Source organism: Lithobates pipiens, unplaced genomic scaffold (assembly GCF_037356315.1).
Source record: "Lithobates pipiens isolate NorthernLeopardFrog02 unplaced genomic scaffold, aLitPip1_a1.2 Scaffold_23, whole genome shotgun sequence".
NCBI classification, from domain to species: Eukaryota; Metazoa; Chordata; class Amphibia; order Anura; family Ranidae; genus Lithobates; species Lithobates pipiens.
In genome coordinates this window covers 333,465,726-333,481,228 of record NW_027507785.1, presented here as the reverse complement: position 1 = coordinate 333,481,228, position 15,503 = coordinate 333,465,726, and the positions used below count along the sequence as shown (strand labels likewise).

The 15,503-nt window shown below is 48.5% G+C and overlaps 1 protein-coding gene across 2 annotated transcripts in view; it reads right to left on the bottom strand.

Moving 5' to 3' along the window:
• The window catches only part of B4GALT2 (beta-1,4-galactosyltransferase 2), a 137,554-nt gene that overhangs the window by 42,500 nt on the left and 79,551 nt on the right, over positions 1-15,503 (bottom strand). For both annotated transcript variants that reach the window (XM_077450743.1, XM_077450744.1), the window contains one exon: positions 5,226-5,461. In XM_077450743.1, coding sequence (XP_077306869.1) covers positions 5,226-5,461 — 236 coding nt within the window. The remainder of the gene's footprint in view (positions 1-5,225; positions 5,462-15,503) is intronic.

Genomic DNA, 15,503 nt, shown 5'->3' with positions numbered 1-15,503 from the left:
ATCCCCCGGATTCTCCTTGTGCCTACAGAAGAGGAGAAATCTGCACCAATCATAGGGTTCCCCTGGGGCACTGGATCTATGGAATGCTCGATCCACCCAAACCTGCTAGATCCCTTCTGGACGGACACTGATTGGCTGAATTCACCCTCTAATATGTCTAGTGCCGCGTACACACGATCAAATTGTCCGGCGTACTCAGTCCGCCGGACCGCATTTCACCGGACAATCCGATCGTGTGTGGGCTTTTTCAGCGTAAAGTCCGGCGGACTTAGAAAGTAGTTTTGCAGCCCAATCTTGGGTTTCAGCGGACAATACATTCGTGAGTATGCTAGTCCGGCGGACTAAGAATGAAGCATGCTCAGAAGCAAGTACGAGAAGGAGCTATTGGCTACTGGCTGTTAAACTTCCTTTTTCTAGTCCCGTCGCACGTGCTGCACGTCATCGCGCTAGCAATCGCCGGACTTTCCGTGCGTCCGTGTGTGGCCAAGTCCGTTCGGTAGAAAGTCCGCCGGACTATCCGCCATATTGTTTGCCGGACTAAGTACGCCGGACAATTCAATCGTGTGTACGCGGCATAAGAGACATAATGACATCACCAAGTCAGGAAATGACAGGAAATCAAAATGTTACAATTGTCAAGAAAACAGAAATCCTCCAGTGGGGACACCTGTTCCGGTGACAACCATCAAAAAAGGAAGGATTTCTGTCACTGGTGTCTGCTCGAAACTTCCCCAGGGGACACAGGCAGGAAGAATAATCCAGCAGGGGGTCTCCAAGTGATATTACACACTCCGTTTTTAGGCGCCCCCAACAGGAGATGCAAGATTTAATATTTAGTATGCAGTTTGCAATTTCTTTATCTTTATTCCTCGTCTATGTTCCGATTTAATCTGGTCACATGACCACTGCCCCAAGTTTCCTGTTGGGGTGGCTCCTTTCTCATGGATGTTCGTTTTTAGGTAAGAAACATTTTTTTGTTTATATAGTTGTCACCTCTGATTGGTTTCTGCAACAGTTAAAAGAAACACAATGCAAAACCGATGTAGACTGGTGTAAGCTGAACTGAAGATGGATGTGCAAACCTATGTGACCTGATATAATCTCAATCAATTTTCAGCTATTTTTTTCCTCATCACAAAACGTGACAATGGATGACATTGGCGTGAAAGGGGCCTTATGCCAGAGACCAATAAGATGCCTCAAAGCCTCATTAGACCAACAGAATACCACCGATCTCAAAAGACCAATAGGGTTCCTCTGAGCCTCAGACCAATAAGATACCTCCAACCCCCATTAGAGCAATAGAATACCACCAATCCTCAATAGACCAATAGAATATCACCGATCCTCATTAAACCAATAGAATATCACCGATCCTCATTAAACCAATAGAATATCACCAATCCTCATTAAACCAATAGAATATCACCAATCCTCATTAAACCAATAGAATATCACCAATCCTCATTAAACCAATAGGATATCACCGATCCTCATTAAACCAATAGGATACCTCCAAGTCCCACTAGAGCAGTCAAATATCAGTGACCCTCATTAGACCAATAGGATACCTTTGACCCTCATTAGACCAATAGGATTTCACTATACTCATTAGACCAATGGGATACCTCTGACCCTCAGACCAATAAGATACGGATACCTCCAACCCCCATTAGAACAATAGAATGCCACCAATACTCAATAGACCAATAGCATACCTCCGACCCTCATTAGACCAATAGAATACCACTGATCCTCATTAGACCAATAGGATACATCCAACCCTTATTAGACCAATAGGATACCTTTGATCCTCATTAGACCAATAGGATTCCACAATCCTCATTAGACCAATAGAATACCGCCGACCCTCATTGGACCGACAGAATACCTACAACCCTCATTAGACCAATAGGATACTTCCGACCCCCATTAGAGCAATAGAATATCTCTGACCCTCAATATACCACTAGGATACCACCAATCCTCATTAGACCAATAGGATACCACCGACCCTCATAAGAAACACCCAACCCTTATGAGACCAATAGAATAATCCTGATCCTCATTTGGCCAATAGGATACACCCAACCCTTATCAGACCAATAGAATATCCCTGACCCTCATTAAGCCAATAGGATACATCCAATCCCCATCGGACCAATAGAATATTCGCAACCCTCATCCAACCAATAGAATATCCCTAACCCTCATTATGCCAATAGGAAACACCCAACCCTTATCAGATCAATGGAATATCCCTGACCCTCATTAGGCCAATAGGAAACAACCAACCCTCATTACACTAATAGAATATCTCTGACCCTCATTATACCCATAGAATATACCTGACCCTCATTAAGCCAATAGGATACACCTAACCCTCATTAGACCAATAGAATACCACCGATCCTCAACAGACTAATAGGATACCTCCAACCCTCATTAGACCAATAAGATTCCTCTGATCCTCATTAGACCAATAAAATCCCACCGATCCTCAATAGACTAATAAGATACCTCTGACCCCCATTAGACCAAAAGAATGCCCCAACCCTCATTAGGCCAATAGGATACACTCAACCCTTATAGACCAAAACGGTACCCACCAAAACTATTAAGACCAACAGAAAAACCCCAACCCTCATTGGACCAGCAGAATACACCCAACACTTATCAGACCAAAATATCCCTGAGCCTCATTAGGCCAATAGGATACACCCAATCCTCATCAGACCAACTGCATATACCTGAACCTCATGAGACCAATAAAATACACCCTCAACCCTCATTAGACCAATAGAATATGCCTGAACCTCATCAAACCAATAGAATACCCCCCAAACACGCATTAGACCAATAGAATATGCCTGAACCTCATCAGACCAATAGGATACCCCCCCCCCCAACACTCATTAGACCAATAGAATAGGCCTGACCATCATCAAACCAATAGGATACCTCCCAAACACTCATTAGACCAAAAGAATATGCCTGAACCTCATCAGACCAATAGGATACCCCCCCCACCCAACACTCATTAGACCAATAGAATATGCCTGACCCTCATCAAACCAATAGGATACCGCCCCCAACACTCATTAGACCAATAGAATACCACCAATCCTCAAAAAGACCAATAAGATACCTCCAACCCCCAATAGAGCAATAGAATATCGCTGACCCTCATTAGACCAGTAGAATATACACAACACTCTCTAGAGAGATTCCTGCCGACCCTCATTGGATCAATAGGATAAAAATGAACCCTTATAGACCAATAGGGTACCCTACAAAATGTATTAAGACCAATAAAAAAACCCAGACCCTCATTAGACCAGTAGAATACACCCAATCCTCATCAAATAAATAGGATACCCCCAACTCTCCTGTACTGTACCCCATTTTTCTATTTACCCCGTGTTACCTCCAAGCCAAACCCAACCCCTCCCCCTTTTGTCAAATAAAATACATTTCGGATAATAACATCCATTCACGTTTCTTATCGTTTTGTATTTACTTTGAAATGATATTTGAATCATCTTAATAAATACTTTCTACATCTCTATGAAAGATTTGTGTTTTTTTTGTTCGGCTTTGACTGACACCTCGAGAGTGACGGACGGAAGGGGTCCCCGTCACATCCTCCCCCTCCCCCATAGGGACCGAAACAATAGTGGTCACCCGGGACTCGGGGAAGAAACGTTTTTTTTTGCAGAGCAGGAAATGAACGTCTCCCGCTGAGCCTTTGGTCGCCACCATCTTCCTTTGTTATTTCTCGCCTAATCCGCAGCTTACAAACAATTACCGCCAACACAAAGGGCGATTAAGAGATTCGATTTAATTGCCGTTAGCGCTCCAGTAATTGGTTTGCTGTTCACACATTAAAAAACAACCATCCGCAGTGATTAATCCCCCGCCCCGCGCCATTTAACCTCCGAACTGCGGAATGGGAGATGGAGCAATCCGGTTTCCCATAGCAACAACTACTAAAAGGAGAACTCCACCCCAAACTGAAACCTCACATTCTCACTTCCTAAACAGTCTGAGGAATTCAATGGAGGGATCTCTTCACCATAATTCCCAGATCTGGCCAAATAATGCACCAATACCCTCACCATCTCCAATCATGGGGGTCATCCTCCTTCATAATATAAAATAAACAATTTCTGAGGTCTTGTGGGAGGGGCAGAGACACAAACCACTGCAGGAAATCTCCCCATTGTGGGAGGGGCAGAGACACAAACTACTGCAGGAAATCTCCCCATTGTGGGAGGGGCAGAGACACAAACCACTGCAGGAAATCTCCCCATTGTGGGAGGGGCAGAGACACAAACTACTGCAGGAAATCTCCCCATTGTGGGAGGGGCAGAGACACAAACTACTGCTGGGAAAATCTCGCCATTGTGGGAGGGGCAGAGACACAAACTACTACAAGAAATTTCCCCATTGTGGGAGGGGCAGAGACACAAACTACTGCTGGGAAAATCTCGCCATTGTGGGAGGGGCAGAGACACAAACTACTACAAGAAATTTCCCCATTGTGGGAGGGGCAGAGAAACTTCTGCAGGAAATCTCCCCATTGTGGGAGGGGCAGAGACACAAACTACTGCAGGAAATCTCCCCATTATGGGAGGGGCAGAGACACAAACTACTGCAGGCAATCTCCCCATTGTGGGAGGGGCAGAGACACAAACTACTGCAGGAAATCTCCCCATTGTGGGAGGGGCAGAGACACAAACTACTGCAGGGAAATCTCCCCATTGTGGGAGGGGCAGAGACACAAACTACTGCAGGGAATCTCCCCATTGTGGGAGGGGTGGAGACACAAACTACTGCTGGGAAAATCTCGCCATTGTGGGAGGGGCAGAGACACAAACTACTGCAGGGAATCTCCCCATTGTGGGAGGGGCAGAGACACAAACTACTGCAGGCAATCTCCCCATTGTGGGAGGGGCAGAGACACAAACTACTGCAGGAAATCTCCTCATTGTGGGAGGGGCAGAGACACAAACTACTGCAGGAAATCTCCTCATTGTGGGAGGGGCAGAGACACAAACTACTGCAGGAAATCTCCCCATTGTGGGAGGGGCAGAGACACAAACTACTGCAGGAAATCTCCTCATTGTGGGAGGGGCAGAGACACAAACTACTGCAGGGAATCTCCCCATTGTTGGAGTCTATCAGAAGGTCCCCCTAGTGGGAGGAGCCAGCGCTGCACTCACCTGGTTGATGATATAGATGCCATAGCCCACCTTCTGCCTGCGCAGAATGGGGTGGAGGTAGTGCAGCCAGTATTTCAGGTGGTGGTCCCGGTGTCGGAATGGAATGATAATGGCCACTCGCCACTTTGGCAGGCAATCGCTTGGGGTGTACTTTCCTCCATCCGTCACATCGGGGTTCTCCCGCTGGACCCGCTCCATGGTCATCGGGGAGCTAAACTCGATCAGCAGACGGCCAACTGGAAGAGAGAGAAAAACCACCCATCAGTCATCATGTAGAGACTAAATCTGACCCCTCCCCCCCTGCACACAGCATGGCCCCACCCCTGAGGATCAAACCCAGCCTGCATGGAGTCTGTAGGTGTTCCCTGTGAGTTCTTCTAGGTCAGAGATATGTAATTAGCGGACCTCCAGCTGTTGTAGAACTACAATTCCCATGAGGCATAGCAAGACTCTGACAGCCACAAGCATGAAACCCAGAGGCAGAGGCATGATGGGACTTGTAGTTTTGCAACAGCTGGAGGTCCACTAATTGCATATCCCTGTTCTAGGTGCTCCAGATATTTGAGAAAGGAGCTATGGGGATGTGTTTTCCTAATACAGACAATAACGGGAGGGGACATTAGAGTGTAAGCTCCTCTGTACAGAGACTGATGTGACTGTGGGGGGAGGGGACATTTGAGTGTAAGCTCCTCTGTACAGAGACTGATGTGACTGTGGGGGGAGGGGACATTAGAGTGTAAGATCCTTTGTACAGAGACTGATGTGACTGTGGGGGGAGGGGACATTTGAGCGTAAGCTCCTCTGTACAGACTGATGTGACTGTGGGGGGAGGGGACATTTGAGTGTAAGCTCCTCTGTACAGAGACTGATGTGACTGTGGGGGAGGGGACATTAGAGTGTAAGCTCCTCTGTACAGAGACTGATGTGACTGTGGGGGGAGGGGACATTTGAGCGTAAGCTCCTCTGTACAGAGACAGATGTGACTGTGGGGGGGGAGGGGACATTAGAGTGTAAGCTCCTCTGTACAGCGGTTGATGTGACTGTGGGGGGAGGAGACAGAGTGTAAGCTCCTCTGGTACAGACTGATGTGATTGGCTCAGTGATCTCTGTACAGCACTGCGGTATATGTCAGGGCTGTGGGATACGGGGAGGCACGTTGGCGATAATCCCGCACCATGTAATGTGTGTGCAGTCAGCTCTATTTCTGAACGCTGGGAATACCCAGGAGTCTGAGCTATATCCGGAATGCCGAATGATTGCGCACAAGTCCGGCCTCTCAGCAGCTGATTAAATTGTGCAATGAAAAAAAAATAATATGTTCAGACTTTAATTATTCCTGGGGGAGCGGAGAAGACAACACAAGGCAGATCTGTCCTAGATACGGAGAGAGACGTCCCGGAGACGGAGAGGGGAAAATCACGCCTGTCAGCTCTTCAAAGGACGCAGATCGCCGAAGAGCGAGGAGGAAGAACGCAAAGAAAGTGCTCAGTAACCCTCTCCGAGCCGGAGACTACAGAGCCCACATCCCCATCCGTCCATCCATCCATCCAATATCTATCCATCTGTATTATAGGTTTATTATAATAGATACATAGATTGGATAGGATTAGTGGATATACAGTGGTGTGAAAAAGTGTTTGCCCCCTTCCTCATTTCCTGTTCCTTTGCATGTTTGTCACACTTAAGTGTTTCGGAACATCAAACCAATTTAATCAATAGTCAAGGACAACACAAGTAAACACAAAATGCAATTTGTAAATGAAGGTGTTTATTATTAAAGGTGAAAAAAAATCCAAACCATCATGGCCCTGTGTGAAAAAGTGATTGCCCCCTAAACCTAATAACTGGTTGGGCCACCCTTAGCAGCAACAACTGCAACCAAGCGTTTGCGATAACGTGCAATGAGGCTTTTACAGCGTCCTGGAGGAATTTTGGCCCACTCATCTTTGCAGAATTGTCCTAATTCAGTTACATTAGAGGGTTTTCGAGCATGAACGGCCTTTTTAAGGTCATACCACAACATCTCAATAGGATTCAGGTCAGGACTTTGGCTAGGCCACTCCAAAGTCTTCATTTTGTTTTTCTTCAGCCATTCGGTGGTGGACTTGCTGGTGTGTTTAGGATCATTGTCCTGCTGCAGAACCCAAGTTCGTTTCAGCTTGAGTACACGAACAGATGGTCGGACATTCTCCTTCAGGATCTCTTGGTAGACAGCAGAATTCATAGTTCCTTTTATCAGGGCAAGTCTTCCAGGTCCTGAAGCAGCAAAACAGCCCCAGACCATCACACTACCACCACCATATTTTACTGTTGGTATAATGTTCTTTTTATGAAATGCAGTGTTCCTTCTACGCCAGATATACTTGGACACACACCTTCCAAAGAGTTCCACTTTTGTCTCATCGGTCCACAGAATGTTGTCCCAAAAGTCTTGGGGATCATCAAGATGTGTTGTGGAGAAATTGAGACGAGCTTTGATGTTCTTTTTGCTCAGCAGTGGTTTTCTCCTTGGAACTCTGCCATGCAGGCCATTTTTGCCCAGTCTTTTCCTGATGGTGGAGGCATGAACGCTGACCTTAACTGAGGCAAGTGAGGCCTGCAGTTCCTTGGACGTTGTTGTGGGGTCTTTTGTGACCTCTTGGATGAGTCGTCGCTGCGCTCTTGGGGTAATTTTGGGCGGCCGGCCACTCCTGGGAAGGTTCACCACTGTTCCATGTCTTCGCCATTTGTGGATAATGGCTCTCACTGTGGTTCGCTGGATTCCCAAAGCTTTGGAAATGGCTTTATAACCCTTTCCAGACTGATAGATCTCAATTACTTTCTTTCTCAATTGTTCCTGAATTTCTTTGGGTCTCGGCATGATGTGTAGCTTTTAAGGATCTTCTGGTGGACCTTACTGTGTCAAGCAGCTCCTATTTAAGTGATGCCTTGATTGTGAACAGGTGTGGCAATAATCAGGCCTGGGTGTGGCTAGAGAAATTGAACTCAGGTGTGGACAACCACAGTTATAGTATGTTTTAACAAGGGGGGCAATCACTTTTTCACACAGGGCCATGATGGTTTGGATTTTTTTTCACCTTTAATAATAAACACCTTCATTTACAAATTGCATTTTGTGTTTACTTGTGTTGTCCTTGACTATTGTTTAAATTGGTTTGATGTTCCGAAACACTTAAGTGTGACAAACATGCAAAGGAACAGGAAATGAGGAAGGGGGCAAACACTTTTTCACACCACTGTAATATACATCCCATTTAGTGCCAGGACAAGGTGATCTACAGCCCAGAGCCCAGGGCAAACATGCCAAACTGCCCCCCCCCCCAAGATCCAAGATGTATGAGCAAAACCCCTCCCCCCCCAAAAAAAAACACTGAGTACTAATCTGCATGATTACTCCCCAAGCATAAATCCCACCCCCTCCCAGTACAAATCTGCCCCCCCCCTCCTAAAAAAACAAACACATTTTAACACACTGTCCTGGTTTTACTGAGGCTGGCAAACCTGATGGGCCCCCCTAGTGGCATGGGGCTCTCGGGCAGTGCCCGAGTGGCAGAATGGTCAGTCCGCCCCTGCCCCCCCCCCCCCCCCACTGTACAGATAGCGTTCCACTTTATGACGCTCTACAGACGATCGCTATCCGCCGGCGGTCACATTGGAATAACGAAGGCCCCGCCCATGTCATCCGCAGATAGGTAGTGGCCTCGTTCTGTCACACTTCCTCCGCTGAATAATAATCACCAGATAAAAACTGAAACAAATTCTTCCATTCTTAGAATTTGGAAGATTTTGTATCATATATCAGTTCTTCCTAGCAGGGCGGGGACAAGGGGTGTGCGGCTGACCTGGGCCCTGTGATATCATGTGAGGTGGGGGGAGGGAGGAGGGGATTTGTGTTGGGAGGGGAAAATTAGGGGGGGTGGTGGCAGGGGGTAAGTATTATTAAAGGAGAGGAAATTTGCCTTCCTATTCTGTACTGATAATACATTGCGAGGCAACAATGTATCCAGCCAGGGAATCCGGGAGATGGAACCTTCTGTGAATCGGACATTCCACGGGGAGGTGACCGGCGCATTCGTTGGCGCAATATTCACAATGCCGTCTCCTTCCTTCGTATTGCCCATTTACAGTGCCTGGGAGAAGTGTCACATAATTGTGAAGTGGAAGGAAAATTATAAATGATACAAATAATTAATTAAAAAGTGTGTGTGGGGGGGGGGGGGGGGGCTTTTGTATTCAGCCCCCTTTACTCTGATACCCCCAACTAAAATCTAGTGGAACCAATTGCCTTCAGAAGTCACCTAATTAGTAAATAGAGCCCACCTGTGTGTCATTTAATCTCAGTATAAATACAGCTGTTCTGTGAAGCCCTCAGAGGTTTGTTAGAGAACCTTCGTGAACAAACAGCATCATGAAGGCCAAGGAACACACCAGACAGGTCAGGGATAAAGTTGTGGAGAAGTATAAAGCAGGGTTGGGTTATAATAAAATCTCCCAAGCTTTGACCATCTCACGGAGCTCTGTTCAATCCATCATCGGAAAATGGAAAGAGTATGGGCACAACTGCAAACCTACCAAGACACGGCCGTCCACCTAAACTGACCGGGCCGGGCAAGGAGAGCATTCATCAGAGAAGAGCCAAGAGGTCCATGGTAACTCTGGAGGAGCTGCAGAGATCCACAGCTCAGGGGGGAGAATCTGTCCACAGGACAACTATTAGTCGTCTCTCCACAAATCTGCCCTTTATGGAAGAGTGACAAGAAGAAAGACATTGGAGAAAGAAAGTCATAAGAAGTCCTGTTTGTAGTTTGTGAGAAGCCATGTGGGGGGAGGGGGCAGCAAACATGGGGAAGAAGGTGATCTGGTCAGAGGAGACCAAAATTCAACTTTATGGCCTAAAAGCAAAACGCTATGTGTGGGGGAAACTAACACCGCCCATCCCCCTGAACACACCATCCCCACCGTGAGACATGGTGGTGGCAGCATCATGTGGTGGGGATGGTTTTCTTCAGCAGGGACAGGGAAGCTGGTCAGAGTTGATGGGAAGATGGATGGAGACAAATACAGGACAATCTTAGAAGAAAACCTGTTAGAGTCGGCAGAAGACTTGAGACCGGGGCGGAGGTTCCCCTTCCAGCAGGACAACGACCCGAAACATCCAGCCAGAGCTACAATGGAATGGTTCACATCAAAGCATATCCATGTGTTAGAATGGCCCAGTCACAGTCCAGACCTAAATCCCATCGAGAATCTGTGGCCAGATCTGAAAATTGCTGATCACAGACGCTCTCCATCCAATCTGACAGAGCTTGAGATATTTTACAAAGAAGAAGAATGGGCAGAAATGTCCTCTCTAGATGGGCAAAGCTGGTAGAGACACCCCCAAAAAGACTTGTAGAGAAAGGGGGTTCTACAAAGTATTGACTCCGGGGGGCGCCATACAAATACCCCTCCCCCACACTTTTCACAGATTTATTTGTATCATTTATCATTTTCCTTCCACTTCACAATTATGTGACACTTTGTGTTGGTCCATCACATAAAATCCCAATAAAATACATTTATGGTTTTGGTTGTAACAAAATGTGGGGAATGTCAGGGGGTATGAATACTTTTTCCAGGCGCTGTATATTCTCCGGCTCCTCAGGCAGAAATGAGATCCGAGGAAACGTTACAAAGTGAGAGAAGAACAAAGACGATTGATGTCAGGAAGAGGATTTGGGGCCCCCGGCGCTCCCGCCGGCCCCGCTGCACACAGAAGACGTCTGCTCTCCTTCCGCCGCTAATGAAGGTAAAAGCGATCCAATTACCAGACAGACATCGAACGTCGCAATCAGCGCCGCGCACCCAACGCGATTTCTGAGGACGGGAAGTCATTACCGGAGTACAACACAATTATCCGCCGCCATGTTGGGCCCCAGCAGGTCCGCACCCCAATACAGATCATTACTGGAGTAAACAGAGCGCCACATGGGGGGGGGGGGGGGGGGGACACAGGACATGAATTCTGATTGGTTCTTCTATAGTGGACCTGTCATCACCTGAGCAAATCTCCAGAAATAAATCCTGATGGGTCACAATATACAGAACACGATCATTGCTCCGCCTCTTACTAATAAAGACGTCCTTCCGCTCCAGTGACTCCGCCTAAGCTGAGATGATGTCAGCAGTCTGCTGCAGGCAGGGGAGGCATTTCCTCAGTCTCCTCCCCTCAGTGATCAGACTGTACATTGTAACTTTTTAGAAGGAGGAGGAGGAGTCATTTCCTCAGTCTCCTCCCCCAGTGATCAGACTGTACATTGTAATTTTGTAGAAGGAGGAGGAGTCATTTCCTCAGTCTTCTCCCCCAGTGATCAGACTGTACATTGTAACTTTGTAGAAGGGGGAGGAGTCATTTCCTCAGTCTTCTCCCCCAGTGATCAGACTGTACATTGTAACTTTGTAGAAGGGGGAGGAGTCATTTCCTCAGTCTCCTCCCCTCAGTGATCAGACTGTACATTGTAACTTTTTAGAAGGAGGAGTCATTTCCTCAGTCTCCTCCCCCAGTGATCAGACTGTACATTGTAATTTTGTAGAAGGAGGAGGAGTCATTTCCTCAGTCTCCTCCCCCAGTGATCAGACTGTACATTGTAACTTTGTAGAAGGAGGAGTCATTTCCTCAGTCTCCTCCCCTCAGTGATCAGACTGTAGATTGTAACTTTGTAGGGGGAGGAGGAGTCATTTCCTCAGTCTCCCCTCCCCCAGTGATCAGACTGTACATTGTAACTTTGTAGGGGGAGGAGGAGTCATTTCTTCAGTCTCCCCTCCCCCAGTGATCAGACTGTACATTGAGAAGATGACTCCTCCCCTTCTACAAAGTTACAATGTACAGTCTGATCATTGGCGGAGGAGGCTGAGGAAATGACTCCTCCTTCTACAGAGCTACAGTCTCCGCCCCCAGTGATCAGACTGTACATTGTAACTCAGTATCACATCCTCACAGGCCCATCTATGTTGCAAATACAGCCTGCCTAGGACGGCCCACTCCTCCAGACTGAAACCCACCCACCAAGGCATTTTAATATTTGCATAACTCCTCCCACTCAGGAGCTATTGAGAGGAGTACTGAGGCAGCCCCCTTGCTGGCCCCTCCCACCAGCCACGATCTGCCTGCATTGCATAGAGAAGCGCAGAGACCCGGTGATGACATCACAGTGTGTAAAATAAGATCTGTAATGAAAATGAAATGAAAAGCATTTATAAATGTAATCATCAGGTTGAGGGGGGCGGGGGAGGATGGGGGGGGGGGTAAATCAGGGAAGATGAAATATAAGGAGACGGAACTTTGGCGTTAAATTGAAATGAGAAAATTCCACAGCAGAAAATGGAGCCAAATCCAAGATGGCGTCGGATCATCTATTTGGGAGCCGCAGGCGGTTTTCCCGGGTCTGTGGGGCGATTGTGTCGTTCTGGAGACCCGCGGCTCGACGCAGTCACATTGAAGCGTGCCGATCGCTCAGACATCACAGGCGGGACAATGTGAACAGCCGGCGGAGGGGGGGAGGGGGGGGGGCACGGGGGGAGGGGGGGGAGGGGGGGGGCACGGAGGGGAGGGGGGGGAGGGGGGGGCTTTGAAGTGGAAATGAGCAGATGGTTTGCCGAGTCTTTTCATCCCCTTCCGCCGCCGTTCACAAATGACACGGATAATATTCGCTCTTTTCTCTCCGCAGGAATAGAATAGACGCCCCTCGTCTGCTCACCTCACCCCCCCCCCCCCCAATATATAGGCGATCGCAGGACGCCAATCCACCGCCAGAGAACGCAAACCTCCGAATGGCGGAAATTGTCATCCTGTGAGGTCAGGGGTCAGAGACACCCCACCAGGCCGCCAAAAATACCGCCGTATACACCCACCGGACACTTTATTAGGTACACCTCTTCTATTGCTCGGTAACACAAAATTTCCAATCAGCCAATCACAAGACAGCAACTCAATGCCTTTAGGCATCTAGACGTGGTGAAGACGACTTGCTGAAGTTCAAACCGAGCATCAGAATGGGGAAGAAAGGGGATCTGGGTGACTTTGAATGTGGTGTGGTTGTTGGTGCCAGACGGGCTGGTCTGAGTATTTCTGGGATTTTCACACACAACCATCTCTTGAGGATTACAGAGATTGGTGGGAAAAAGAAAAAATATCCAGTGAGCGGCAGTTGTGTGGAGGAAAATGCCTCGTTGAGGTCAGAGGAAAATGGGCCGACTGGTTCCAGATGATAGAAAGACAACAGGAACTCCAATAACCTCTCGTTACACCCAAGGTATGCAGAATACCATCTCTGAACACACAACACATCCATCCTTGAAGCAGATGGGCTACAGCAGCAGAAGACCACACCGGGTGCCACTCATGCCAGCCAAGAACAGGAAACTGAGGCTACAATTCTCACAGGATCACCAAAATTGCAGAAGATTGGAAAAACATTGTCTGGTCTGATGAGTCTGGATTTCAGCTCCGCCATTCAGATGGTGGGGTCAGAATTTGGCCCATGGAACCATCCTGCCTTGTATCACCGGTTCAGGCTGGTGGTGGGGGTGGAATGGTGTGGGGGATGGGATATCACCGGTTCAGGCTGGTGGTGGGGGTGTAATGGTGTGGAGGATGGGGTATCACTGGTTCAGGCTGGTGGTGGGGGTGTAATGGTGTGGGGGATGGGATATCACCGGTTCAGGCTGGTGGTGGGGGTGTAATGGTGTGGGGGATGGGGTATCACCGGTTCAGGCTGGTGGTGGGGGTGTAATGGTGTGGGGGATGGGGTATCACCGGTTCAGGCTGGTGGTGGGGGTGTAATGGTGTGGGGGATGGGGTATCACCGGTTCAGGCTGGTGGTGGGGGTGTAATGGTGTGGGGGATGGGGTATCACCGGTTCAGGCTGGTGGTGGGGGTGTAATGGTGTGGGGGATGGGATATCACCGGTTCAGGCTGGTGGTGGGGGGTGTAATGGTGTGGGGGATGGGGTATCACCAGTTCAGGCTGGTGAAGGGGGTGTAATGGTGTGGGGGATGGGGTATCACTGGTTCAGGCTGGTGGTGGGGGTGTAATGGTGTGGGGGATGGGATATCACCGGTTCAGGCTGGTGGTGGGGGTGTAATGGTGTGGGGGATGGGGTATCACCGGTTCAGGCTGGTGGTGGGGGTGTAATGGTGTGGGGGATGGGATATCACCGGTTCAGGCTGGTGGTGGGGGGTGTAATGGTGTGGGGGATGGGGTATCACCGGTTCAGGCTGGTGGTGGGAGTGTAATGGTGTGGGGGATGGGGTATCACCGGTTCAGGCTGGTGGTGGGGGGTGTAATGGTGTGGGGGATGGGATATCACCGGTTCAGGCTGGTGGTGGGAGTGTAATGGTGTGGGGGATGGGGTATCACCGGTTCAGGCTGGTGGTGGGGGGTGTAATGGTGTGGGGGATGGGGTTTAATCACCACGGCCTACCTGATTATAGTTGCTGACCATGTCCATCCTATACATTCCCCCCAGACTTAAGCCTCATACACACGGTCGGACTTGTACAAACTTTTCCGTGGACTTTTGTACAAAGTGTGTTGTCCACAAGTTTGTATTGCATACACACGGTCGGACTTTTTGACAACAAACATGAACGTAATGACGTCACAACGTACGGACGCCGCTTCAAAAGAGGACGTTCAATGACTCCTGCGCCACCTTTGGTCAACTTCTGTATTGTAGTCTGATCGTTTGCATAGGCTCTGAGCATGCGTGTTTGTACCTTGTACAAAAGTCCGATGCTTTTGCGTACACACGGTCGGACTTTGCTCCTTCCGACTTCTGTTGTCAAAAAGTTTGTCCGTTCGCACAGCCAACAAAAGTCCGATGAAAACAGAAAAAGTTTGTCCGATGGAGCATACACACAGTCGGATGTTGCTCCAAAACAGCTAATTTGCATGTTTGTTGTCAAAAAGTCCGACCGTGTGTACGGGCCTTTATTCTTGGCGTAGACCCCTCAAGACCTACCTCAGCATATACATACACCTCCCACCCCCCAGAGCAGCCCCATCCACCATAGGCAGCAGCCTAGTTTGCCTCTGTGATGAATATGGCGGACCCAGCTGTCGTCTCCTCTCCAGAGATAGAACATTTAGCAGACTGCGGTTTGCACACAAACTCTTCCCTGGCACAGCCCACTGTAATCCGGCATCAGCCCGGAGAGGGGGGTGGGCACTGGGCACCACTCAGGGGGCAGCCATAATCACTGTAATTAATGCATTAATCAGTCCTGGCGCTCCAGCTT